The following is a 27668-nucleotide window of genomic DNA, read 5'->3' as shown; positions in this document are numbered from 1 at the left end:
CTGAAAGTACGCCTGGGAGAGCTAAAAATAATAAGATTGGGAAGATTGCCATTTGCCGGTAATAAGATCGTCCAGCTGCTAATTTTCGTTTACTATCTCTGTTGCTGAATAGTTCTAAAATTTGGGTTTTACATTTCTGGCAAAAACCAGTTATCCTACTTTTAAGTGGTCATGGCTCTCGGATGGTGAAAGTGTCTATACTCTCATTTATTTTTTGGGCTAGTACTCTCGTTAAACCCCACAAATTCGTGGTCTGTACTGTACTAAACTATTCTTAGAGCACCATTAGTAGCGTAGGGTATGTTGATAATAATTGCATTTAAATAATAAAACTTCGGTTGCCGCAAAGGTTAGAGCGGTGACCACCTCCCTCCAAGGCCCTGAATTCAAGCCCAACTTTCTTATAAATGAACTTATTTTCGAAAACAACGAAACCCCGAGGATTGATATGGACTCTACTGCTGAGAACCCTTGTATAAATATAATATTAAACACAACAGGAGATTCATGTATTGATCTAGAAAATATGACTGTCATAGAAAATTATGTTTTTGCTCCCTGTAAAATTCGCTATAAACGAAAATTGTGCTGATCAAGAAGTTAGAACGTAGGAAGGAAAAAGTTAGACAAAGAAAGAATTAGTTTGTGACAGGAAAAATTGACTTTTCTTCAGATTGAATCTATAAATGAAAACCGAACACGATATTATTTACGTCACGTATAAGAGACATCATATGAAATACTGTGAAAAAATGTAAAAAGTTTCTAAGATAAAAGATTTTATACAACACATGTTAATAAATGAATATAAATTTGTATTATTAAGCACAGGATGTTTTTAAAGAAATGATTCCTCGCAAAAATCGAGCTAAATAACGATTTTGTAGAATAAATAGTAACTAGAAAATTTGTATTTTAAGAATGGTTTATATTGTTGCTTGTTATATGGTTGTTTAAATTGTTTATATTTATATAATTTAAATATTTTAATGAGCATTTCTATTCTTGTTATGCATGCAATTTGGCCTCTGTAAATAATTTAGAATTTGAATTTTTCACTACACATCGCCCTTACCTAAGGGAGACTCTGTACCGGTGGACAGCGACCATTTAATAAAATTTTGTTGTCAAAACACTTGGGGTAATTTACTTAGTTCCTTCCTCAGGACATACCTTGTATAAGGCGAGGATAGAGGGGGTAAATTGTTTTTCTTCTTTGAAGCTCTTACATCCAAAAAGTGCCCTACTGAGTCTCTTTCTAGTGACACTTTTATAATTATCTTTCAATTAACTAATCTTAATGTAAGGTATTGGTTGAGATAAAAACTCATATTTTCACTAAAGATCTCCGTTTCATTTGTCGCTGAGAATCAAATAGATTGCATGTCATTAGGAAAATGGCAAAAAGGAGGGAAAATTCGAACGGTTGGGTTGAGATGGGAAGTTAGTGCCGAGTGGATCGAAGTCACGATAGCTCAAGTGGTAGAGCAGCGTCGTATTTAGCCGAAAGTCGTGGGTTCGAATCCCACTCGTGGCAGTGACTTTTTTATCTCATTCAATACCTTACATAAAGATTAATGAATTGAAAGATGTTATTTGGTCAATCAGGCCACGAAATCTAATAAACTTTACAATAATATAGATGATACTAGCCCGGATGGAAGCTAACTGTGCATGTAATGATATACTCTGTATATACAATAAATTCAATAAACAAATATCGCAATAGATTTGTATAGGATTAGTTATATTAATAATTATTAATTATTGTGAATAAAAACATTTCATATCAAACTAAGTGGACAAATCAACAGGTAAATAAATAAATGTATAAATACAAATTGCGTATGGTGCTCGCTCTAAACTATTTATAAGCCCTGAAACATTTTTTTTCGTTTATCAGTTTGTTCAAGTCAGGTAAGATATTTTGAAATGAGGTTTTTTGTTTTTTCTTTTTGTTGACGGGGCATATAAAAATTCTGTTTGCTACATCAACTTCCACTTGGCACTAGAGTTTAACGGGCTCTTTTGAAATTAAAAAGATGATTCGAAATTTCCATGCCCAATTAGCATTGGCTTCAGGTAGTGATAAGAAAGCGCCCAGTTGCATTTAGCCCTCCCTTCTCTTTTAGGGAAAAATTTGAATGTCAACCTACTCCACTTTTTCATAAACTGCATGCATTGTTTTTTTGCGGAAGACTTTTGAGCCAGTTCTTCTTCCAGTCTTCTGACAAGTTGAGTTATTTCCTTAGTCCTTTGTGCATCATAGTAAGCCTACCCTTTGGGTCCATCAATATTTCTGGGTTTATTTTTCATTTTCGTCAATTCAAGAATATGTGTAGAGTTGATTATTTTATTTTTATTGTCTTGTAACAAACTATCTTTACTATCTATCTGTTTCTACTGGGAGGTATTTCACCTTAGTACTCAGTGTGATGTATTTATCTATATTCTTCAGCCTTTTGATGGAGTAGTAAATTACCTTTAAGGATTAATAAATGGCATTTTTCAAGGGTGGTTGTTAACATTGCTTCTTTACATAGATTAAAATATAAAAAATAAAATGTTTGAGATTTTATTGATTTCGATCTTTTTTACAGTTATAATGGGAAAATTCATAGAAGGTAAACTTAAGAGTTCTAACATCTTCAATTTAAATAACTACTAAGACACCTTCGTTTTGCTTTTTATGAATTTTTAAGCATCTAATTTAATTTATTACTATCTTGAGTATAATTGTCTTTTCTTAGGTCAAATTGTAAAAAAACGGATTGACTGAAATTCTCCTCCCACAAAAACCGAAATTAATATTTTAACAAAAATTTAATGAATTTTTTTCTTTTTCAATAGTTCCATGGCACGTTGGCTAGACACGAGCCTAAACTATTTTGTTCATTGACTTTGGTGATCTCAAGCCCGTAGTAGCGTAAGTCACCGTTTTATGTACTTAATGTATATATTTTTGCCATCGTTTAAATTAATTATTTGACAAAGTAGAGTGAATTCGGTAAATTTTCTATAATAGTCAAACAAATAGTTAAAATACTTGTCTTACAGGATTTAAAAAGTGACAAATTTGCTATTGCGTAACTGTCGGATTGATTATGGCTTGTTTTATACTTTTTAGAACAACTATAAGAATAAATGAGATATAAATCCAATTTTACCATTTAGGTTGAATTATCGTTTAAATGCATGCACAGACATGATAGCAACGATGGTTTTGGAAAATATGACTTTCAAATAGTACTTACTCTTCAAAAGGCATTTTTAATCGGCTAAATAATGGGAAATAAATTCATTTTTGAAAACAGTACAATATATACGGATACACGACCGTCCTATTCGTCTTTGGCTAATATTTTCTAGTCACCCTTGAAATCTTTTTTAATAACTTTGTAGTGAATAATACGAAGTACAAGTTAAATTACATACAAAAAATAACATTGTCCTATTTAAACCTCATAAAATTACCCGGTAAACAAATGCAATTTAAAAAATTACGTTTCAATCCATTCATTAAAAAATAAGATAATTTTAGCTGATATTGATATGTAGAAAGAACACCAGGGTAATTGACGGAACAATCAGTGTTTCACACATATTAATTCAAGGAACTTCAAAATAAGGTTATTCACGTTACTCCCGAGTACTGGATATTCCTCGAGGTAATTAGGGATAAACCCTTCCATTCACGCTAATAAATTAGATTCACACATAAGACTCCATTCACACTATCCCAGAGTAAGCGCTGTTCCTCGGGGTAATTTAGGATAAACCTTTTCATTCACGCTAATAAATTACATTCTCACGTGCATTCACTCTACCCCAGAGTGTTCGACATCCCCGGGGTGATTGGGGATAAGCTACCTTTCACGCTAAACAAAATTACACTCACACATTCATTCACACCAGCAAACATTCATGTAAATAAATGTCATGTAACATATATTACATAAATGAAAACACAAAGATTCTTTATGCAATTTAAAATATTGGTAACCAGTCAATCGTGTTTTTATGATGTTTCTGTGTATTTGTGTTTCTTATTTGTCTTATTTTATCTGTAATTGACGAGACCTTAGGGTAAAGAGAGCAATGTAACAAAGAAAAGGGATAGTTGGTTACCGTTGTACCATAAAATATCAAAACTCAGCTGGAGAAAATTAATGAAAGAAAGTAGTAGTATGCGAGAAAAATAAAAAAAGTAATGTCAAGATAAGCAAGAGGGGGGGGGCATCAGCAATGTAGTTTGCCGGCCCTAAAACTAAAAAAAAAATATTCAGTGGAATAACGCTGAAAACATAACCTCTGCTGTTAAAACCTCAGTAAAATATAAATAAATAATAATTTAGAGAGAAAATAAAATAAGAACTTTATATAGCATTGTACATCAAACAAAACAAACCAACATATAGATAAGAGGCTGTCAGTCATTAATGATAACAATGTGTGGTGTTTAATGACCATTAGCGAATGATTATTTGGAGATCGTGAGGTGCGGTCTGCTGTGACGTCGGTTTTAGAAAAACATTTTCTTTACCATGCCAACGTTTCGATCTTTATTGAGATCATCTTCAGTGCTCAAAGTATTTGTTTTCCGAGTAGGTGTGTCATTCTTGCCTTGAGAGTGGGCACTTGTCTGGGTATGCCTAGTTACGCTTAGCCAAAGTGGGGGCAATAAACAAATCAAGTGGACAACATGGTAGGAATTCATTTCAAAGTTAGGAAACAGCGGGTCGCTTGTGAAAATAATATATTTTTATTTTCTTTTGGCGAGAATCGGTTAAAGCATAGGGCAGAGATTTTATGAAGTGAAGGATTGCTAATCAATTCCTCACCTTATCTTCGTTTTTTGACACTATTTTTAAATTTAATTGTGAAATCTGAAAATAAAGAGAAATGATTACGCAGGTAAACGTCCAAATGTAGGTCCTGGCTGTACTTCCGTCATCAATATCTTCTTAATGTTAAAATAAAACTCTCAACACGACACAGAAGAATGACACATCTACACGGGAAAGAAACACTTTGAGCCCTGAAGATGATCTCAATAAAGATCGAAACGTTGGCTCGATAAAGAAAATAAAGAAAAATGTGTCTAAAACCTGCCTCACGCCAGACCGCATCTCACGAACTTCAAATAATCATTGATTACAATCTTGTCATTGTATTCAGAAAATGGGTAGAACGAATCGTATTAGCATGTACTGGATTCCGAAAATTATAACTACAAGATATTTGAAACTACCAGAAGAAAATACATTGATTGGCATGAATGCCAAAAATGGCATTGATTGGGATGAATGAAAAAAAAATCAATATTTCCTGTAGAGGCTGATGACGAAGTACAGAGAACCCCATTGACCCTCTATTAGGCTTACATATTAGGTGTAACGGGTAATATCGACTACTCCACCACCCTAATTGAAAGAATGGTATGTAAATAATTGAAGAATGTATTGTATTTTTTCTTGTTTTAGTCCCCCGGGGGATTCCAACAATGAAGTCATTTCAGCCCCCTCACACTGCTCTGTTATGGCGGATGGGGTACTCAATATTCCGCCATCGGTCCTACAGTCTAAAGATCACCCACTTACTACAAACAAATAAATAAATTACTTACAAATAAATACACGACACAATAAAACACAAAACAGATAGACTTATTTACACAGATATTTTATACACTATTTACAAGTGAGGAAACAACCCCGTTTCTCTTAAAAAGCGGAATAGGGGTTCCAACATCTGACTTGCTCGCCCGAGTACCGTTCTTATGTGGGGGTTCATGCCTACTCGCTCCCTATATGGGCAGGACACTCCTCGACAAGATGAGACACACTGAGCAACCTTTCTCTACAAGCGGGACACCTGCGCGGGTTTTGACCCAGAAGCAGATGTCCGTGTGTCAGACAGGTAAGACCAAACCTCAACCGAGTTAACACGATCCTTTCATTTCGTTTCAGATTCTCATGGGGCCATCGTTCAGTCGTGCTCTTAACTCGCAGGAGCTTCTCGGACGACCCGGCCCACTGACGCTTTCTCACAGCTTTCTTAAAGAATGTATTTAAGGATGAGTGAGTATGATGGATTTAAGAACTGATTATTTGCGGGCTAAAATGACCTACTGCTGATAACCCCAAGAACTGAACGGACTGCCAATACCGAGCTGGGTGTTTCTCGAGGGCTGTCGATTATTTATTGTAAATTACAAAAGCTGAAATTGCCGGTGGCACTGTGAGAAGTGATAGGCTCAACTCTCCCCACGCGGGTACATTTTTATTTAATCGGTAATCAGTACAAAAAGAAAAGTACGAAGATACTCTGAACCTCTATGTCGAAATAAAAAAAAAATTTCATTTAGAGAAAAAAGCTCTGAGGCCAATAAAAGTAAATAAGTAATAAAAGTAAAGTAAGAAAAATTACAAAGAAAACATCATAAAATTAGAGAAATAAGAGCTATTCTTAACATATTCTCGTCAACTATTATTAATAAAAATAAAATTAATAACAAAAATTTCAAACACTTTTTGTCTTCAACTGGCTTTTTCAAGACGTTAAAGACAAATGTGAATATACACAGGCTCAAAATAAAAAATATATTTTATAATAAAACTTTGCTAGTACAATTAAGTAGTTAACCTACAAAATTCTGCTTGTTTCGTTAAATATACTTAAAAATAGCTTTAAAATATTCTTTTGCGTTTTCAATAGTTAAGGAATATTTGAAGCAGATTCATGGTAGTATTTTGAGTAGAAGTGAGAGGGAAGTGAAATAACTAATTTTCCAACCGTCATTTCCGACAGAGGTCCCCGTCGTGAATGTTTCAGTGGTGTATTTGCAAACTCGCCAGGCGATAGAAACTCGTCTAATCTTCCGATTTCCTCCTCCAAAACCCTTCCGTCGTATGAATGCAAAAGTTCCGTTGTTAATAATTTGCCGATGGAGTGTTTCTCGACGCGGTTTCCCGCAGGAAAGATTGATTTTTGCCGTCGCGGCTCAATGTTTGAATCGTGGTTGATGGCGCTTTTAACAATGGGCCTTTTGTCTCGATATGAAACATTTTCTGGTTCAGATTATCAGACTAAAAACTTAAGATTTAACAATCACGCGTATGCCTCTGCTCGAAACTGGCTTTTCCGCCACAATTAATCCATTCTCAACAAGTAGGATAAGTTTAATTGTGATGAGCCAACAAAACATATCACAGAATGGAAACTTTAATAAAATAGAATAAGGAGAAATTATTACACGGGCAAAGAATCAAATTGATTTTCAGAGTTAGAAGTATCGGCCATTTTGACATTCACGAAAACTGGTTAAAGATGTGGTCTTGAACAAAAAACCAAATTCAGTTATTACTGCCAAACTTTCGACCTATTTTTCAATCATCATCAGAGCAAAACAATCTTCACTATGACTATAGAGAAACATATTTAAGTTTTTTTTACTTATTAAATTTTTTTTAACACCGACACAGTCCTAACATTGCTAAGGACTGGAACTCTACGATCGGACGTTACAGTTACCATGTTTAAAAATTTTTGTCCTTCCCACCGATCAAATTCAAACTACATTAGATACATTTAACCGCTGTCACCTACGCTTACAATTTACACACAAAATCGAAGACAAAAAAACACAGTTTTAGATACACTCCTAACGAAACAACGAAATGGCACATTAATCTCAGATTGGTATCAAAAACCAAGAAACACAGATCTCTAGCTCAAATTTACATCACACCATCCCCCTCATACAGTAGTAAACATGCCAACAGTTCACAGAATTATTACCCTGAGCCATGAATCTTATCACCACAAGAACATAAAGATAAACGAACATATCCTGTATAACAATCTCTACCCTAAACACATAATCAACGGAATAATCAACAACTACAACTCAACACTAACACCATCTACTATTACTAATAATATTACATCAAATCTATCAAATATCCATGTCATTCATACACGACCATAAACTAAACACATTTCTGGCTTCTGATAACTTTAAAATGGCTTTCAGAAACTATAAAACTATTCACACACTTTTTACCAAAATTAAAGATCCCACACTAAGGCGATGACTACATTGGGGAACGAGGCAGTGAAAGGTCGGCGTTAAACCGTCTATTTTGGGGAAAACGTCACTGACTAGATTGGGGAAATAAACATTTTTTTGGCATCAGCTGATTGCCAGAGCCACTTGCAACATCATATAGTCATGCACAATTTGTTCAAAATAACAATAAAAAAAAACTATATCAAATAAATTAATTAATACAATAATTACAACTATTATTTTAATAGTGTGTAGAGATTAGTGACCGTTAATCGATAGTTATTCAGATATCGTGAGATGCGGTCGGGTGTGATGATTCTTTATCGTGCCAACGTTTCGATCTTTTATCGAGATCATCTTCAGGGCCTGGAAGACAAACACTTTGAGTGAGTAGAAATACTTTGTTTGAATATAAAATATATTTTGCATTGTATAAATTCACTTTTCCACATCCTAAATGTAATTGTTATATGTAAACAATGTTTGTAAATCCCAGGCCCTGAAGATGATCTCAATAAAAGATCGAAACGTTGGCACGATAAAGAAAATGTTTTTCTGAAACCTACATCACACCCGACCGCATCTCACGATATCTGAATAACTATTATTTTAATATAATCATAATCTTTTGTTTATATTCTTCCAGAAGTACTCTACTGCAAAGATCACCACAATAGAACAGGAGCTTATTATCTTAGAGTATCCTACCATATTTCCCATTACGTTTATAGCACATAACATTTTCTTCCGTTTCTCTTCGTAGAGAGGACACAGAATGATTATATATTCCAATGTTTCCATGCTACCACACGTGATTAAGTTATCGTCTTGGTTTATCTTTTTTAAATGATATTTAGACACCGTGATTGGATCTAAGCCTCACCATCAACCTGCACGTCCCTTTTTTAAGATTGATCTTTGAAAACCAGGGTTTGTTGAAGTGGCAGGAAACATGGAGTCAGTAAGCGTTATGAAAGTCCCAATAGTTGTGATGATGACGACGACGTGCTATAAGAATGAATGTACTTGTACTTTACTATTATTCAATTATATTCGTGCTTTCCCCAAAGTTTCCCCAAAGTCGTCGCTTTTTCCCCCCAAAGCAGTGGTGTTTTCAATAAATTTTCCCATAGTAGGATCCTCTCCACACTAGTAACAAAAAAGTCAGATGTAATTTACAAAATCAATTCTTTAAATTGTCCGGTAACTTAAATCGGAATGATTTCCCAAAATCTGAATAAGAGAGTAAAGCAACATATCTGTGATTGAAAAAACCCAAAGAAAATCCTACAGCATTGGCTACCCACCATTTTGAACACCAATCCAATTTCGGACCCTTTCACATCAAAGAAGCCGACTCCTCATAGAAAAATGAATTTCTGTATCTACTTCCTTCCCCACTCCTTCAAAATGAAACATATATAAANGTGTGTGTGTGTGTGTGTGTGTGTGTGTGTGTGTGTGTGTGTGTGTGTGTGTGTGTGTGTGTGTGCGTATAAACATAAAACATTAATATCTCAATAACACTCTCAATACAACACAAACTTTGAGTGAATACAAGTATTTTGATTAAACCTAAAATTTCTATATTGTGTATATCATTGTATAAATTCACTTTCACATCTTACATGTATTTGTATAATTGAATCGGTGAGTGTAACAAGGTTAAGAATCCAATTTTACAGTTTTGAGAAAACAAAGGAAACTTATTTTCTTCCTGAAAAATAATTTTAGTACAAATATTTTTATTTTACGTTCATTCTAAGTTTTGAAGGAAATTATGTAAGTCGATGGAAACAAATGTGCATGGTATCTATAGCTATATTAAAAAATGGAATTTTATCTTTCCACAATTAATTGAGAAAAAATCCAAATATTCATGTAATAAAAAATGTATTTCAAGGAATACCTTTCTTTAAAAAATACATCATTTTAATTACTGACGTTGTCACACAATCCTGGTTGGTAGTTGGCCACTCAAAAATCTTTTGGGAGAACGGTTTAAAATCTTCAAGCACATAGTACACCACCTTCTTGATGTCTTCCATATTCTTGTAGTTAATTGGTATTTTTCCCAGACAAGCTTTCAATGAAGGTAGCTGCATTGGGGCAGCAGTCTTAGCCAATTTGAAAGTAACTGGAATTAATCCATCAATGAATTCGCAGGCTTTAACACAACAAGGCACACTATTCGAATACTCGAGATGTCTGTACTTGATTATATTGAACTTGATTATTTCTTTCTCTATATCTGACGTTTTTTTTATATTTTATTTTTTGTTTTTTTTTGTTTTAATACTACTGTAAAACTGTGAGGACTCTTATCCGTTTTGTTCTCACTAATATATTTCATAACGTTCTATGCCTTAAGTAACGCGTAACGCTGTAATCCTAACAGTTTTTGACTCATTCGATAGGACTTAGATACGGCTACAAATTGGTGTTCGTCACTCATTTCATGTAATTTTGGAATCTTAACCTAGTTACAATCGCCGATTCAATTTAAACAATGTATGTAAGATCATCTTCAGGGCCTGGGATTTAAAACATTTATTTAATGTTTAAGGATTTATTTATCTATGAGGAGTCGGTTTCTTTGACGGGGGGGGGCACAAATAGAAAAAATAGGATAATGTGTTGTCGTTCGTTCCTGATTATCCTTTCAGGATTACAATATATATATATATATATATATATATATATATATATATATATTACGAAGGTTCGCAACAGCAGAGGTTAAGTAGGTAGGTAAGTATGTCGGGTTCAAATGCACGGCCGCTGGATTCGAACCCGGGACCTTTACCTTACAGTGATGAGCGCCGCGTCAACGCCTAAACCGTTGCGGCCACCGACGCCCCCATTAGGATTATTCCAGTTGAGAATTATTAGTGAAAGGATAGATAAATTGTTGAAGATTTAGACTATGTGGAATTGTATGATGTGTGGAGTGTAATGATTGTTTTATATCTAGTATTTTATGTTTTGTGTGTTATATGTATGCTAATGATATTAAATTTGATTTATGATATTAGCATAGCTGCGTCTGAGTTTACATGTTTCTGATCTGTAATTGATGCTGTGTTTATCGCTGTAGATGTACACCATTTCTATAAATGTGTGGTGATTAGTGACCGTCAGTCGATGATTATTCGGAAATTGTGAGATGAAGTCTGGTATGATGTAGGTTTCAGAAAAACATTTTCTTTATAGTGCCGACGTTTCGATCTTTATTGAGATCATCGTCAGGGCATGGGATTTACAAACATTGTTTACATTTAACATATACATGTAGGATGTGGAAAAAAGTAAATTTATACAATGCAAAAAATATTTTTATATTCAAAGTATTTCTACTCACTCAACGTGTTTGCTTTCTGGGTACTTTGATTGAATATACAAAAAAATATTTTTTTGCATTGTATAAATTCACTTGTTTCCACATCCTACATATTTTTGTTAAATTTAAACAATGTTTGTAAATCCCAGGCTCTAAAGATGATCTCAATAAAGATCGAAACGTTGGCACGATAAAGAAAATGTTTTTCTGAAACCTACGTCAAACCAGACCGCATCTCACGATTTCCGAATAATCACTTTATAAAGTTATGTTTATCTGTGTTTTCTTCTGTGTTTAATATTTTTCGATTGTTTATTTTTAACAACTTGCTCGAAAAGAAATAATTAAATATGCTAAATCTTAGTTAATTATACAGTAATATCTACACTGAATCATTCCATTTCAATTTATCACATACAACTCATTTTGTGATGTCTTTAGTTGGTATATTTAACTGCCATTCACGTGCGGAACAGTTTTCACTTTCCGTTTGTTTTCCTCTGATAGATAAAAGCTTCCCGAGATTATAAAAGAGAAAAAAAGTGCTTTTAGCGTTTCATAAGATGATTTAAAAGTGACGAGGCCAACAGAGCTGTTTATTCGAAGCGACCCCGAAGATTGAAGTGCATTTCGGATTGTTCTATGTCGTAATTTTCGCTTGGCACCCTTTGAAAGGTTGTGACAATATGGCGGCGGGCTCGGCTGCGACACAAGAATAGGCTCGTATCAACATCAAATGTGGGGGCTTCGTACAAATGGAACTCAGCGTAGGTTTTCTTACGTAGGATCAACAAGTTCCAGCCGGGCTCAAAGCAATTGGCTTCCTAGAATATTCCCAGGAAAAGGGATAAAGGCAGACACTATCTCTTCTCCGGGTTCAATAAAAGCGACCCTTGATTAATGAGATAACATACGGACACTTTGAGAGAGAGATAGAGAAAGAGAGTTGTACCTTTGAGAAAGAAAAAAGTTTTGTTAATTCATAAACATACCACGAACACTATAACAAAAGAATGGTATATAATAGAGTATTTTGAAGATAGCCATAAAGTTTATGACTGTCATCAAATTAAACTCCAAGGGTAAAAGCAGTAAGTTAACCATTGCTTGGAAAACTTGTAATTTTCTTGCTACAAACAATAAAAAAAAGAAATAGATAAAGAAACTTTATTTGGGAGTTATCAACCGCTGACAATCAATCAATTAATTTAAACCTGATTTGTTGTATTTCTTTGTAGGTAAAAACAAATTTTTGTTTACTCTGAAAAAATGTAACTAGTAATATGTCAAAATGTTGACTGTATTAAGGTAATAAACTATACTGAGAGGCAAAAAAATTGGTTACCCCCTTTTTTTAAGTAAATAGTTGCAATCGTTATAATTTTTATTTTTGTTGTTTACTGGATTGAAAAAAATACGATATAGCTTAAAAAAAGGAAAGAAATAAAATTAAAAATAAAACCGAGTAAAATAATTTCAACATAATTATCCATTTTATCTAAGGTATTGGTAGAGATGAAAAAGTTAGTGTCAGGAATTCTTCATCCCAGCCGAAGGTCTTGGGTTCGAATCCCGCTCGTGACACTAACTTTTTCATCTCAATTAAGAGCTTAGATAAAAAGAATATTTTATTGAAATAATTAATATGGTCAATTGTGGTTGCTAAATATTTATGGGTTAAATTAACAAAAATGTTGCCATGAAAACAAAGAAGAAAATATTCAATGCAATGCGGAGCATATCCTCTTCTTACGTTGATCACCGCTTGCATTCAACGTGACATCGATTTTATGAGGTTTTGAATGTGCTGGTGAGGAATATTTTAATACTCCTTCAGAACTGCTATTTTTAATTACTGCAACTCCTCTGTCATCATTGGACGATTTTTTACCATCTTTATAAAATCGGTTTAAAATAGTTCGATAGGGTTTAAGTCAGGACTGCATTCTGGCCACTCCAAACATTGAATTGAAGCCCGTTCCAAAGTCACCTACGATCCTGCTGTGTGGGACCTTGCATTGTCATGTATGAAAATAAAAATGTCGCAAATTAGTGGCGATAAGGAAAAACTTTTTCTGATAACAGATCTTCAATGTATCGCGCAGCTGTTGGGGAACCCTCGATGAAAAGAAGGATTGTACAATCTTCTATAGTAATGCTTGCGCAAACCATAATACATCACATCCATAGCTTCTCTAGAGTGAAAATATTGTGATATCATATCCCTCTCACTCTCTCTCTCTCTCTTTCTCTCTCTCTCTCTCACTCTCTCGCTCTCTCTCTCTCTCTCTCTCTCTCTTTCTCTCTCTCTCTCTCTCTCTCTCTCTCTCGGCCAACAGAAGACTTCAAACTAAACCTTCTATCATCCGAAAACAAGATTTTGTTCAAATCTTGCTCAGACCAATTGATGTTATTTCTTGAAACTTATCCGACTTGTTATGTACCTTGTCAGAAGTTCTTAACCTTCTACAACGTAATTCAGCTTCTGAAAGTCTTCGAATTACAGTGCATAAACAAACATTAACATTTCTAACTTGTCCAAGTCGTTGCATCATCTCAACTATGTTAGAATGTAGATTACGAAGTACAGAAATACATTCTAAACAATAAAACGATCATCTCTCTGAGATGTGACACGATGGTGATCTGATCCATGTCTTCTTAGTAACCTCCAGTCTCGGTAGCGATGGAAGAAATTTCGCAGCTGTTCTGGGAATGTTAAGCACCCTGGCCAAACACGCTTGACTTCATCGATCTACCAACAATGCTATGGTTCTAGTTGAACGTATATCACTTAAACCCATCATTTAAACAAAATTGAAATTTAAAAATGGTACACCTTAAAAAGATCACCTCCGAAACTTTAGAATGAAACTTTACCGAAAGCCCGACAAATAAGATATTCACTTTCAAAGATTTATTTACAAAATACTATTTTTAACACAAATTATCTCTAATCCTTTAAAACGGTCCACATATTGTTGTAACATAATCAATGGAGGATTTTCCTAAAGATAATTAAAATATTAAGAATGGCCAATTTTTGTTGTTCAGTGCAGTTAAATTTCGTCATCCCTGACATTTAATTCCTTTACCGGGAAAAAAATTGGGACAGCCAATTGTTAAAGTTCACAGGGTGGAATAGAACGAGTAGAATCTTAGTCGAAGAGTGAAAAAGTAGCTATTACTTTTATTCAAGTATTAAAAAAAATCTTTTTTTTTTCATAATGTTACAGTACTAAGATGAACTTCATATTTTATTGATATTTATCATAAATAATTACTAATTTCGTGGTCCGCTGGACCAATTAATATCTTAAATTCAAAATGAAGTATACCTTCACTAAAGCTCTCCGTGGCCATTTCATTTATCGCCGAGAATGGATAGAATATTTAAAACGTTTTTGACGATATAAAATAGACGTTTGTTTATGCAAAATGAGTTTGAACACACTTTTGGTTTAATTCTTCTTCAAAAACAACCGAACATTATTATCCCGTTTTAATTTCGAATTTAATTAGTAATACTTAAGAATCAATCAAGTCAAGAATCTTATAAATATTTTATTATAAAGGAGGTGATGGTTGACCTCGAAAATAGTGAAATTGCAAAATAGTTTTACAAAAGCCAGTCAATGTACAAACGATCTACAAATCTAAGACACTACGGAAAATAAGCACCAAAGAGAAATTAGAGAGAGCTGAGAGAAAAAATAGTTCTTCAACACATTAATTTTAAGTTATGAATCAAAATTTAATGTTTTCTGTTCGGATTGAATGGTAGAATGTGGCGGATAAAATAAAGGAATGATTTTCACATAAATAAATTTATACAATGTTTGGTGTTTAGTGACCACTAACAGTAAAAAAGATTATTTGGAAACCGTGATATGCGGTCTGGGTGATGGAAGTAGAAAAAATTTTCTTTATCGTGCCAACGTTTCGATCTTTATTGAGTTCATCATCAGGGTCCACAAGAAAGACACATCTACACGGAAAACAATCACTTTGAGCCCTAAAGATGATTTCAATAAAGATCGAAACGTTGTCACGCTAAAGAAAATGTTTTTCTAAAACCTACGTCACACCAGATCGCATCTCACGATTTCCAAATAAAATTTATATAATATTTTTTAACAATTTTTTGAAATAATAAATTAATCTGTATAAAAATTGTTTTCTACATAATTAAAACAAATACATTTTTTTAAAGCTATAGAAAAAAAGTGTAAGACGTATCGACCACTTTTTTACTCACGAATAATCCGGGTTTTCGTATGGCTACAAATTGCCAAGCTTGCGACCTATGTTATGGTCATCATCAATGCAAAACAATCTTCAATATGTACACATTGACATAATAGCGTTTTTAATAGATGGTTTCAAATTTCTTTGAAGACCGACTCAGTCCCAACATTGCAAAGGACCGAGAATCCAATCCGATTACACGACATTTGAAAAATGGCAAAAAGGAGGGAAAATTCAAAATCCAAAAGTGGATCGAAGTCACGATAGCTCAAGTGGTAGAGCAGCGGCGTATCTAGCCGAAGATCTTGGGTTCGAATCCCGCACGTGCCATTGACTTTTTTATCTCAACTAAAAACTTAATTAATTATAAATAATTACATTAAACACTTCTAAATTATTTATGTGTCAATTGTCAAATGAAACCCTCGTCATAAAATAGAAATAAAATGATATAATGCACGTTAGCGTTTCATACTTGCCATGTTGAATGGGTGGTAAGTCGGTTTGAAAATGAGCCGGTATGCAGGATCAGAGACGTTTCCTGTCCCATTTCCTTCAAGTTGTAAGGGTCATTAGTCAGTAAGTTTAAAAGCCGTCGTTCTATACGAGCTTCTTTCTCCAAAATAACCCTTTTACACATTTCAATTCTCCAGGAGAAGAACGGTTTAAGACCTAATTACTTTTATTTACATCGTACGGCTTATTTGTCCTGCCATGTTTGATTTTTCTGTTTCCAACAGAGATGAATAAAAAGCTGTTTAATTATTTTTAAAATTATTAATTGATTTGTAAATAATTAATACAGATCATTTGATTTTTTTTCAAATTTCTTAAATTTATTTAATGGCCTCATTTAATAAGGTAAAATCAAATATTTAAGCTTTCATGGAATATTGACTTATTCTTCGTTTAATATGAACATATTGTACTACTTAACGGTATTTCTAATAATAAATAGTTATTTAAGCTACAAAATTGAAAAAAGTTTAAATTCACTGATTTTCCATGTCAACTTCTGTCAAGGAAACATTTCTGGAAATCAAGTTAGAACAGGACGTCCACGGATTCTATGGATCCTTGAACAAGCCCAAACTTGGAACTTGCAGGTGATTTAGACGTTTCGCTGACTTATGACCTCAACAGTCCTCGCGACGATTATTTGGAGATCGTGAGTTGCGTTCTAGTCTGACGTAGGTTTTAGAAAAACATTTTTTTTTAAATCGTGCCAACGTTTCGATCTTTATTAAGATCATCTTCAGAGCGTTGTGTTGTCTGCATTTCAACAAAAATACACCCAACATGTTTGAGGTGTTACCAACAAGGTAAGAGTATTCTAAAGGACATCACCAACAATGAGAAGAAACTAGCTTCAGCTATTAATCAGAAAACTTTTTTGTTGAAATGCAGACAAGGCCCTGAAGATGATCTCGATAATGATCGAAACGTCGGCACGATAAAGAAAATGTTTTTCTAAAACCTACGTCACACTAGACGGCATCTCCCTATCTCCAAATAATCATAAACTAATGGTCATTAAACACCACATAGTCCTCGCGAGGTTTACCATCGATTTTGTGCAATGACGACCACGTGTTTCAACGCCTTGAAGTTTGTTTTATCCAGTCTCTTTTCGTGCAAAAGGGTTGATAAATATGGTGAAATTAAGTAACTAATACTTTCTACACTCCATTTGCTTTTGATTCGTAGTGTAATTTCTAGTCTGTAGTAAAAAGTCAAAAATATTCACTGCTTAGTTTAAAAAAGGATTTGCATCATATAAAATTGTAAAATACCAGTTTTTGTTCTTTAAAGACTAATTGTAGTACTAAAATAAGACGGAATTCACACTGATTTTTATTATTTTTATTATTTGTAAAACCTAAAAACGACAATTACTGTTTACAATTTTCATTGTCTGCCAAGATGCATTTTGTGATATTTATAAATTTTCCTTTAATTTTTATTAGTTTTGTTTGATTAGAGTCAGACAAAAAATATTGCTTCTTAAAAACTGATTTGGTTCGATTTTCCTTGTTACGAAACGGCTAACAACAGTTTTTTTATGTCTAAATACAATTCTGATCAATATCCGGACATCGCTGATTATCGTTTGATCATTCCAGTACCAAAGCGATGTCAGTTTACAACCTTGCACCCCATACTGAGAATTACTGCGTCGTAAAGTTGAGATGTCGTAAAAGCCGAATGTAAATGGATGTTATGTTGCGGGATGGTATGAGTTTGTGAGGAATAGGAACTTTCAGATCGGCTGGCTCGTATATCTTTTGGGTGACAGTGTTATGTTATGTACAACCCGTCAGTACTACGAGCCTCTGTACAAATCATAGGCGCGGACAAGTGTAATTTGTAAAGAAGAACTTTGCTAAAAGGCCTTAAGGATTTCGACCTTATTCATAATAGATTAACATTTTACCTTTTTTAGCGTCAGTAATATTCAGCCAGTTAGGAGCCTGAAACAAACAAAACAGAAATAAAGTAAACCTAATAAATCGTAATAAAATACCTTAATTGCAGTTGCACAGGGTCATTGTATATTTAATTAGACAAATATAATTGTTATGATATCATAATGAAACGAAATAGAACTATCGGGAATTATTTAGAAAATTTTAATTAGCCTCAATTCACAGTAATAATGTTCTGTTATCTAAAACGTGACTCAATTATTCTCACTGGCCTGGCAACAGTCCATGTCGCCAGTTGGTTCAATAATCATTTCGGGTCCGTTTATTCTCGCTTTCCAGTCGTGAACATGTTCACTGGTTCTCTTCGTACTATACGATTGCACAATATAGCTTGGCACCAATGAGAATTTATAATTTTAGTAGTAGTAATTAATCTATTGTTCTTTAAAAACAATCAGTATGTTGCAAAAATATAGTCCGCTAATTTGTGTTTTTCTGTATGAATAAGCTGGATCTTGGTATGGTCTGGATGAAGAGACAACTCCGTGCTTTCGAGCTATGTTAAAGTCACCGATAAATGAAAACAATCTTAAAATCTTAAATGTGTCTACATTATTAACAGATGATTTGAATTTTATTTGAAGACCGATTTAAGCCCAACATTGCAAAGGACTGTAACACTATTCAAAGTCCTTTGCAATTCATTAAATTCCCTAATTTCGTGGTCCGCTTGACAAATTAATATATTACAATTAATTAAGGTTTTTAGTTGTGCTAAAAAAGTCAATGGCACGAGCGGGATTCGAACCCACGATCTTCGGCTAGATACGCCGCTGCTCTACCACTTGAGCTACCGTGACCTCGATCCACTCGGACACTAACTTCCCATCTCAACCCCACCTTTTGAATTTTCCCTCTTTTTTGCCATTTTTCAAATGTCGTGCAGACGGATTGGATTCTCGGTCCTTTGCAATGTTGGGATTGAGTGGTCTTCAAAGAAATTTGAAACCATCTATTAAAAACGCAATTTTGTCAATGTGTACATATTGAAGATTGGTCTGCATTGATGATGACCATAACATAGGTCGAAAGCTTTGCAACAACAACTGAATTTGTAGACCATACGAAAACCCGGATTATTCGTGAGTAAAAAAGTGGTCGATACGTCTTACACTTTTTTTCCATAGGTTTAAAAAATACGTATTTCTTTTAATTATGTAGAAAACAATTTTTATATAGATTAATTTATTATTTCAAAAAATTGTTTAAAAATATTATATAAATTTTATTTGGAAATCGTGAGATGCGATCTGGTGTGATATAGGTTTTAGAAAAAATTTGCTTTATTGTGCCAACGTTTCGACCTTTATTGAAATCATCTTCATGGCTCAAAGTGTTTGTTTTCCGTGTAGATGTGTCTTTCTTGTGGGCCCTGATGATGATCTCAATAAAGATGGAAACGTTGGCACGATAAATAAAATTTTTCTGCCTACATCACCCAGACCGCATGGTTTCCAAATAATCTTTTTTACCGTTAGTGGTCACTAAACACCAAACATTATATAAATTTATTTATGTGAAATTTTATCCGCCACATTCAATCCGAACAGAAAGCATTAAATTTTGATTCATAACTTAAAATTAATGTGTTGGAGAACTATTTTTTCTCTCAGGTCTCTCTAATTTCTTTGGCCGCTATGATTGGTGCTTATTTTCCGTAGTGTCTTAGATTTGTAGATCGTTTGTACATTGACTGGCTTTTGTAAAACTATTTTTGCAATTTCACTATTTTCGAGGTCAACCGTCACCTCTTTTATAATAAAATGTTTATAAGATTCTTGACTTGATTGATTCTTAATTATTACTAATTAAATTCGAAATTAAAACGGGATAATAATGTTCGGTTGTTGTTGAAGAAGAATTAAACAAAAGTGTGTTAAAACTCATTTTGCATAAACAAACGTCTATTTTATATCGTTAAAAACGTTTTAAATGTTCTATCCATTCTTCAATAATAAATAATAAAGGGTTGAATGGGGCATCGGTGGCCGCAACGGTTTAGGCGCTCATCACTGTATCACTGTAAGTTAAAGGTCTCGAGTTCGAATCCAGCGGCCCTGCATTCGAACCCGACATACTTACAAATGGGCTTTTTTTCAAAAACACCGGCACCCTGAGGGTTTATATGACCTCTGCTGTTGCGAACCATCGTAAACAAAAAAAAGTAATATCAACAGCTAAGAAGTTGTCTTAGTTTTTTAACATGATTATATTATGTAAGAATTTTTTTATTTAAAAAATTATATTTTTTGGGGTGTACGTCGACTTCTTTTACTATGTGTATATCTTTACGAATGGTAATAATAAAACAGTTTGTAAATTTAAATATTTTCTCATACCTTGACACTACATAAGAATATAATTATTTAATTAAATACATTTCAAACACGAAGTGACTTTTTTATTTAGTTCCAAAAAAGAAGGATTCCCATTTCACTCAAGAAATTACGAACTGTCAAAACAAATTAATAGCTTTTATTATAAATGGAAAGGAGTTCCAGCTGTGATAATTATAATTTCATAACTCCAACTCCTCAGCTGTCCGCAATTGTTATTTTAAGAAGTTTGGCAATTAATAATAAAGTCATCATTAATTGTCTTTTATGACTGGATGGCTTCAATCTTCATTAGACGATAATAACTTTAACTGATTCTGTATAACAAGATCAATTATTGACTAACACTGATCAATTTTGGCGTACCCAAAAAAATTACCGTTAGTTCCAATTCCAATTGAAATTTTCTTCAAAATATATATAAATTTGTGAACGTTCTTTTAATATTCTCGTGTAAATAAAAAGACGCCAATAGATTAAATTCAAATTTTTGATATTTTCGAGAAATATTTACACCGGCGACCCATTTTTGGAAAAAGAAGAGTCAAAGGTCGATCCATCCATGGGGGGATTATTCTAACAAAGACGGGATAGGCCGGAAATTGAGTCTCATGTCAAATTCACCTCGACCGATTTGACTAAACCTGTTAACAATTTTACAAATAATAAAACTCTTGTTATCCTCACAGGAAATTTAATCCTCCAGTTTACCAGTTCTGAAATATTTAGATTATATTTTTTGAGTTCATATTTTGGACGTTTCTACTTGACTTTTGTCGTATTAAGTAGTGTTCTACGATTGGAAATTTGGCAATAGTATTTAATTTCAAGGAGAGTTGTAATAGTTAACGACAGTATGCCAAAAGAATTATCTTTTTTATTAAATTTATTTGATTTTTACGGGCTAAAATATTGTATTAAGTAAATATGTTTATATATTAAATTCACTAATTTCGTGGTCCGCTTGACCAATTAATATATTACAATTAATTAAGATTTTTAGTTGAGATAAAAAAGTCAATGGCACGAGCGGGATTCGAACACACGATCTTCGGCTAGATCCGCCGCTGCACTACCACTTGAGCTATCGTGACCTCGATCCACTCGGACATCAACTTCCCATCTCAACCGCACCTTTTGAATTTCCCTCCTTTTTGCCATTTTTCAAATGTCGTGTAATCGGATTGGATTCTCGACAGCAATGAAATGGCCACGGAGAGCTTTAGTGAAGTATACTTCATTATAAATCATTAAATTCACTAATTTCGTGGTCCGCTTGACCAATTAATATATTACAATTAATTAAGATTTTTAGTTGAGATAGAATAGAAATTTGAAAAAGTGAATTTAATGATTTATAATGAAGTATACTTCACTAAAGCTCTCCGTGGCCATTTCATTTGCCGTCGAGAATCCAATCCGATTACACGACATTTGAACAATTGCAATATGTCAGTTGAATCTCTTGTAGGAGAAGTTGCCTAGTGGCAAAACTGCTCCACGCTGAAATCCTTTCAATCCTTACTCAATGAGAAGGTCTCGGGGGCCACTTTCGCTTCAGAAGACATGGAGGATTTTCAGGTAGTGTTGAATGCCAAATATAATAGTTTTATGACTTTAGCATGTGTTGAGAGGGAATGTATGTACTTATCGGCGTGAATTGTGTAAAGTGATAGGACAGTACTGAGTATCCATAGACCCTCGATTAGGTCAGTTATGTAATAAGTGTGTTAACGCCCCGACATTTGGAAAAAGATTGCGTTGGGGATTGAAATGGCTTAGCTGTTGATAGCCTCCAAGATGGATGGTCGGATAAGATCAAGGCCTGACCCCAAACTGTCAGCAACTGGTGTGTGAGATTCTCAAGAACAGTATGTAATTTATTGTAATTTACAAACGCTGAAATTGCCGGTGGACTGAGAGAAATGATAGATCTTGTACCCGCGTATATGTAGGTATATAAGTGCGCAGATTTGAGTTTATATAAATTAGTAATCAGCACTTTTTAAATAAAGATGCTTGAGATATGTTGTATAAAGTACAAAATAAATAAAACCTTCCTACAACCATTAATCCCATGGTATCTCTATGGTTGTGCAGGGTTGTGAGACCTTGGTAGCCTACGATCTGTGATTTGGTCGACGAAGACATAAAAAATGAGAGTAGTATAGCCAGACGGGGAAGAAAGACAAACGTAGAGGTCGTGGGTTCGAATCCCGCTCGTGAAACTGACATTATTAATAATTCCAATTAATTAAGGTTTTTAGGTGAGATAAAAAAATTGTGACACTGACTTGAGTTAATAGAAATGAAAAATGATGGAGTGAGTGTGGTGTTCAAGACTTTTTAAAAGGATAGTTCCTACTCACAGTAAGTTTAGCTCACCTTTTAGCTCATCATCAGGTTGAAGAACTTCCATAACCACGTCTCTCGAAATGAATTGCCAAAGTGAACCCGCTGATACCTCCGCCAACGCGACGTTCCAATTAGCAGCTGATTTTTTTAATGGCGCTCAATTTGAATGTGCGAAACGCGGAAATTATAACACAAATAAATATTAATAGTAAATACTTAATTGTATTAGAAAATAAATAAATAAATTAAGTAATAATAATTAAGTAATAATTAAGTTAATTATTAAGTAATAATTAATAATAAATTAAGAAATAATTAAGTTAATAATTAAGTAATAATTAATAATAATTATTAAATAACACTCAGAAGAGATATAGCTAACCTAAGATAGAAGGTTTGGATGTTAGGGCGTGAAATGACCTTAGCCGTTAAAACGCCCTTAAAANAGTAAATACTTAATATTATTAAATTACTCTAAAAATAATAACAATTAAAATAATTAGTTTAATTATTTGGATGTTTGATATTATTTATGTACATATTTAAAATGGGAGGTAGATCAAAATCTGTATAAAAATATTATTAATGAATTTATCACTATGTTCAATTTTACATTTTTAATTTCAAATTTCTCAAACCAATCTAATTCTTTCCCTTTGTTGAAACTATGTAACATTATTGTATTTAGATTTGAATTGAAATTATGTTTTGTTTCTTTTAGATGGTCCTAAAATTCCGAACGCCAAGTGTCTACTTTTTCTTGGCAAAAAACGCGGTTTTCCAACTCAGTTGTAATGATTGTGATATTAACTACATAGGACAAAGCGGTAGAGATATAAAAAGAAGAGTAAAAGAAAATTTTCGGAATTTAAGGACCATCTAAAAGAAACAAAACATAATTTCAATTCAAATCTAAGAACAATAGTTTCAACAAAGGGAAAGATCTAGATTGGTTTGAGAAATTTGAAATTAAAAAAATGTAAAATTGAACATGGTGATAAATTCATTAATAATATAACAGATTTTGATCTACCTCCCATTTTAAATATGTACATAAAAAAATATCAACATCCAAATAATTAAACTAATTATTTTAATTGTTATTATTTTTATAGTAAATTAATAATATTAAGTATTTACTATTATAATATTTATTTGTGTTATAATTTCCGCGTTTCGCACGTTCAAATTGAGCGCCATTAAAAAAATCAGCTGCTAATTGGAACGTCGCGTTGGCGGAGGTATCAGCGGGTTGACTTTGGCAATTCATGTCGAGAGACGAGGTTGTAGAAGTCCTTCAACCTGATGATGAGCTAAAAGGCTCGAAATCTGGATCGTTGCAAAACAACTTACTGTGAGTAGGAACTATCTTTTTAAAAAGGATTGAACACCAAACTCACTCCATCATTTATCATTTCTATTAATCAACTAACAGTTGATTCCAAATGCTATCTATGCACTCGAAAAGTAATGACAAATGACACGCTTCAATTCGTGCCGACATACCTAACTTATATTGTATCTACTATGAATGAGAGTACTAGTTTAGGTCAGAAATGAACAAAAGAAATGTATTGGTCTGATTTAATTAATGAGTATTTAAACATAAAAATACGTGTCAACAAACAATAGCTATTAAATTCATGGCCGCCATGTTTGTTACCTACGTCCTAACGGTTATTCGATTCGATCTACCATTGCCCTCATCTCTGTTAGATCGAGCAATGTTAACTAGCCGATTCTTACATGTCTACGTCATCATTTTTCCCAATCTAACACGACCTAACAGAGTTAACAGGGTTAACACAAAGATCGTGAATAGCCCTTATTTTAAACATATGTTGTGTGAAGAACTAATTGATTGGTAAAAATTCGCTGTTCAAAACATTTTGTAATCATGTTTATTTTACAATACCAAATGTTTTTTGTCAAATCGATCATAAACGTTGTTAAAGCTGTTTAAAAAAAACAATAAATACTTTCTACCCGTTGTTCCCACGTAGGGTTTATTCAATTTTGTGCTTACAATAACGTACATGAATAAAACCATGTTGGTTAAATAACATCCGCAAAATATGAAATAATCCTTTTTAAAGAAGTTAAGTTTTCTCAAGGACCAGCAAAACGCAAGCATTATATTGACGATATGGATTTCGAATGTCATCACGGCCAGTGTGAAAATCCTAATCGGAGGCGGTGACTGAACAAAAATAAACCGTAAGTAGTAAATGAGAATGATTGATGTGGACATGCCGTAGAGTGTCATGGCCGGGATGTCCCAGAGCGGATCCACTGGGGTAGGCAGTTCGACGTCGTATTTGATGATGCTGTCGCCGGATATTATGTGGCTATACGATTTCGGCTTGAAATTAAACTTAAAAACGTCCTTGTAGTTCTGTGAGAAAACTTTGTACGTGCCCGCTTCTAGGTAGGTGACTTTTTGTCTGGCTATCCGAGGCATTTTGATGTTATGAAAAGTAGTGTTACCGGACATTCCGTGACCCTTAAAAACAAGAGTCACTTCTTTTGAATCGTACAAGGCGTTAATGAAAAGCACTTGTGCCATTGAAGCTTTATCTGTAAGATTTACGTTCGGTTCGAAATCGTCCACTCTGACGAGATCCCCGTTGTTCGTGATAACATAAACGATCACGTCGTTTTTCTTAGCGACTATAGTCTGAAAGGAGATACCCTTGTGCCACGAGAGACGTTTGTTTTCAATCACTCCTCGACAAACGCCGTATTCGTCTGAGAGGTAGATGTTCCTCACGTACTGCGTTGCACCTGGGGTAACTGTCAACTCTCCCGTGAAATCGGAACTTACTTTGCTCGAGACGTTCATTGCATTGTGTATTTTCAATGTGCCCACGTCTACGAAAGATTTATGGCTATGGGTCAAAATCTGTACACCAGAGACGGCGACGAGGGCACCGCCCAGAAGGAGAAATCCGACTGTAAAATATTTAATTGCCATTTTGTAGTTGGTTTCTTTTTTGAAGCAGAGAGGTATAATGGCATATTCAAAGGCTAAAATAGTGATTATGGACAAAGCGGCGATAGACATATCGACCGAACGTGTTGCCATTACGAATTCCAACGGTGGTAACCCAGAACCCTGTGTTATCCAAGTGATATAAATCATTTTCGCAATGAAAAAATAAATGATAAAAGGAGAGAGAAAGACAAAAAGATGCAACAAACGGTTTGTGTGTTCTATCGTTTCATGTGTAAGAATAAACTCGATCATTTCGGCAGCGTTCATTTTTTGAGGCGCAATCGACGTTCCGGCAATACTCATCCTGGTGGACGAAGCCCTAACCAAGATGAGTTTGTTTCTAGTCTTACGGATAGATTTTTCTGTGAGATAACCGTAAGTCATAAAACATTCGATAATGGATTCAATGTACTTCTGCTTGAAATGATGATTGATTAGTTTAGATTTGACGGAGAACAGGGATATGAGGAAAATGGCCAGCAAGGTCGCATAGATGGTCATTAATACTTGTGGATAATACGAATTTTTACCGAATATAAAAGCACATATTCCAAAAAAGATTTCTCCGATGTTTCTCGATATAACCATTTGGACGCACATGAATTCTACAAAGTTCACGTTGTGTGTCAATTCGTACTGCTCGAGCAAAAATACAACGTTGACCGGGTTGACGGCAAAAGCAGTGTATATAAAAACTTTTCCTATGTAATATATAAATGTAAGAAACAACGAGTCGCCTCCGAGCAAGCCTATGAGGCTGTGTACCAGAGCCATTAAGTAAATCCCGAAGATGACAACACTGAAGCCGCAGAATATAACCCCGAGCTTCCCGAAATGCGAATCCGTCAACCATGCTACACCGACCGTGACAATCCCGTACACTAAATCCCAGTAGCAATTTCTCAGCAGGACAGTGTTGTGCGGCACTTTCAAAGTAATGATTTCGAAAACGGACATAAACAAATACATAGATCTGATTATTACCTCCATGCAACACGTGAACGCAGCTAATATTTTGACATACACAGGTAACGGCTCGTTCTGTGCCGTTGCCATCTGCTTGTGTACATTCCTTAAAGACTTGTACTCTTCATAACTATATCCTAATATTTTAACTGGCATCTTTGTCGGATTGAAACGTTTCTTCCGTTAATAATTACGACAATTGTTCATTCAAAAAATTAAACGTAAACTGATGAAAGCACGTGTGATATAATAAACATTTTTATCAAAGCGTAATCATACGTTTTTTTAACAATAATAAATACTAAATTGTACATTCATTTTCTGTTATCCTTTCTATAGTTTATTTCAATATCTTTTCACTACTATTTTTCAGAATTAATAAAAACGGTCATAACAGTACACATTCAATATTTTTGTTTTAATATTCTACCCAAAAACAAAATATATGAAAATTTTCTGGTAATTTTATGAGTATTGATTTTGGTGATATAGGGTATAGAATAGAATATTATTGTTTCATTCCAAATGATCTTACAAAAAATCAACGCACAAACATAAGCTAAAACATAGATGGCATGGGCTGAAGCTCGTTTGCTGAGTTGGCTTAATATCTAATAAATTATCCTGCTTTATCAATTTAATGATTTAGTTTAGGAACATATTTACATATAACTTATTATTGAGAACATCTGTTTAAACCTTCAAAAAATTTTACCAAACAAATCTGTCAAGAATGGCCAAATTATTTCAAGTAGTTAATAGTTTGCTTCCTGTTGTTTTTGGATCTAGCATGAGAGACTCGGCTCATAGACGCCGCGGTCGTGGGTTCGAATCCCACCGTCGCCTCTGGCCTTTTTTCACGATACTCCCC

General features: G+C 33.9%; 1 protein-coding gene across 1 annotated transcript in view; it reads right to left on the bottom strand.

The window, feature by feature from the left end:
- Positions 1–27154, bottom strand: part of LOC106668446 (5-hydroxytryptamine receptor-like) — a 335670-nt gene extending 308516 nt beyond the window's left edge. The window contains exons 1-2 of the mRNA XM_014397223.2: positions 26816–27154; positions 18094–18130 (exon numbers count right to left, since the gene is read on the bottom strand). Of these exons, the coding sequence (XP_014252709.1) occupies positions 18094–18130; positions 26816–26953 (175 nt within the window). The 5' untranslated portion in view covers positions 26954–27154. The remainder of the gene's footprint in view (positions 1–18093; positions 18131–26815) is intronic.
- Between the last annotated feature and the right edge of the window lie 514 nt (positions 27155–27668).

This window comes from Cimex lectularius, unplaced genomic scaffold (genome assembly GCF_000648675.2).
Source record: "Cimex lectularius strain Harlan isolate CLEC.00 unplaced genomic scaffold, Clec_2.1 scaffold273, whole genome shotgun sequence".
Classification (NCBI taxonomy): Eukaryota; Metazoa; Arthropoda; class Insecta; order Hemiptera; family Cimicidae; genus Cimex; species Cimex lectularius.
The sequence above is the reverse complement of the archived record's forward strand: the minus strand, read 5'-3'. Positions and strand labels throughout refer to the sequence as shown.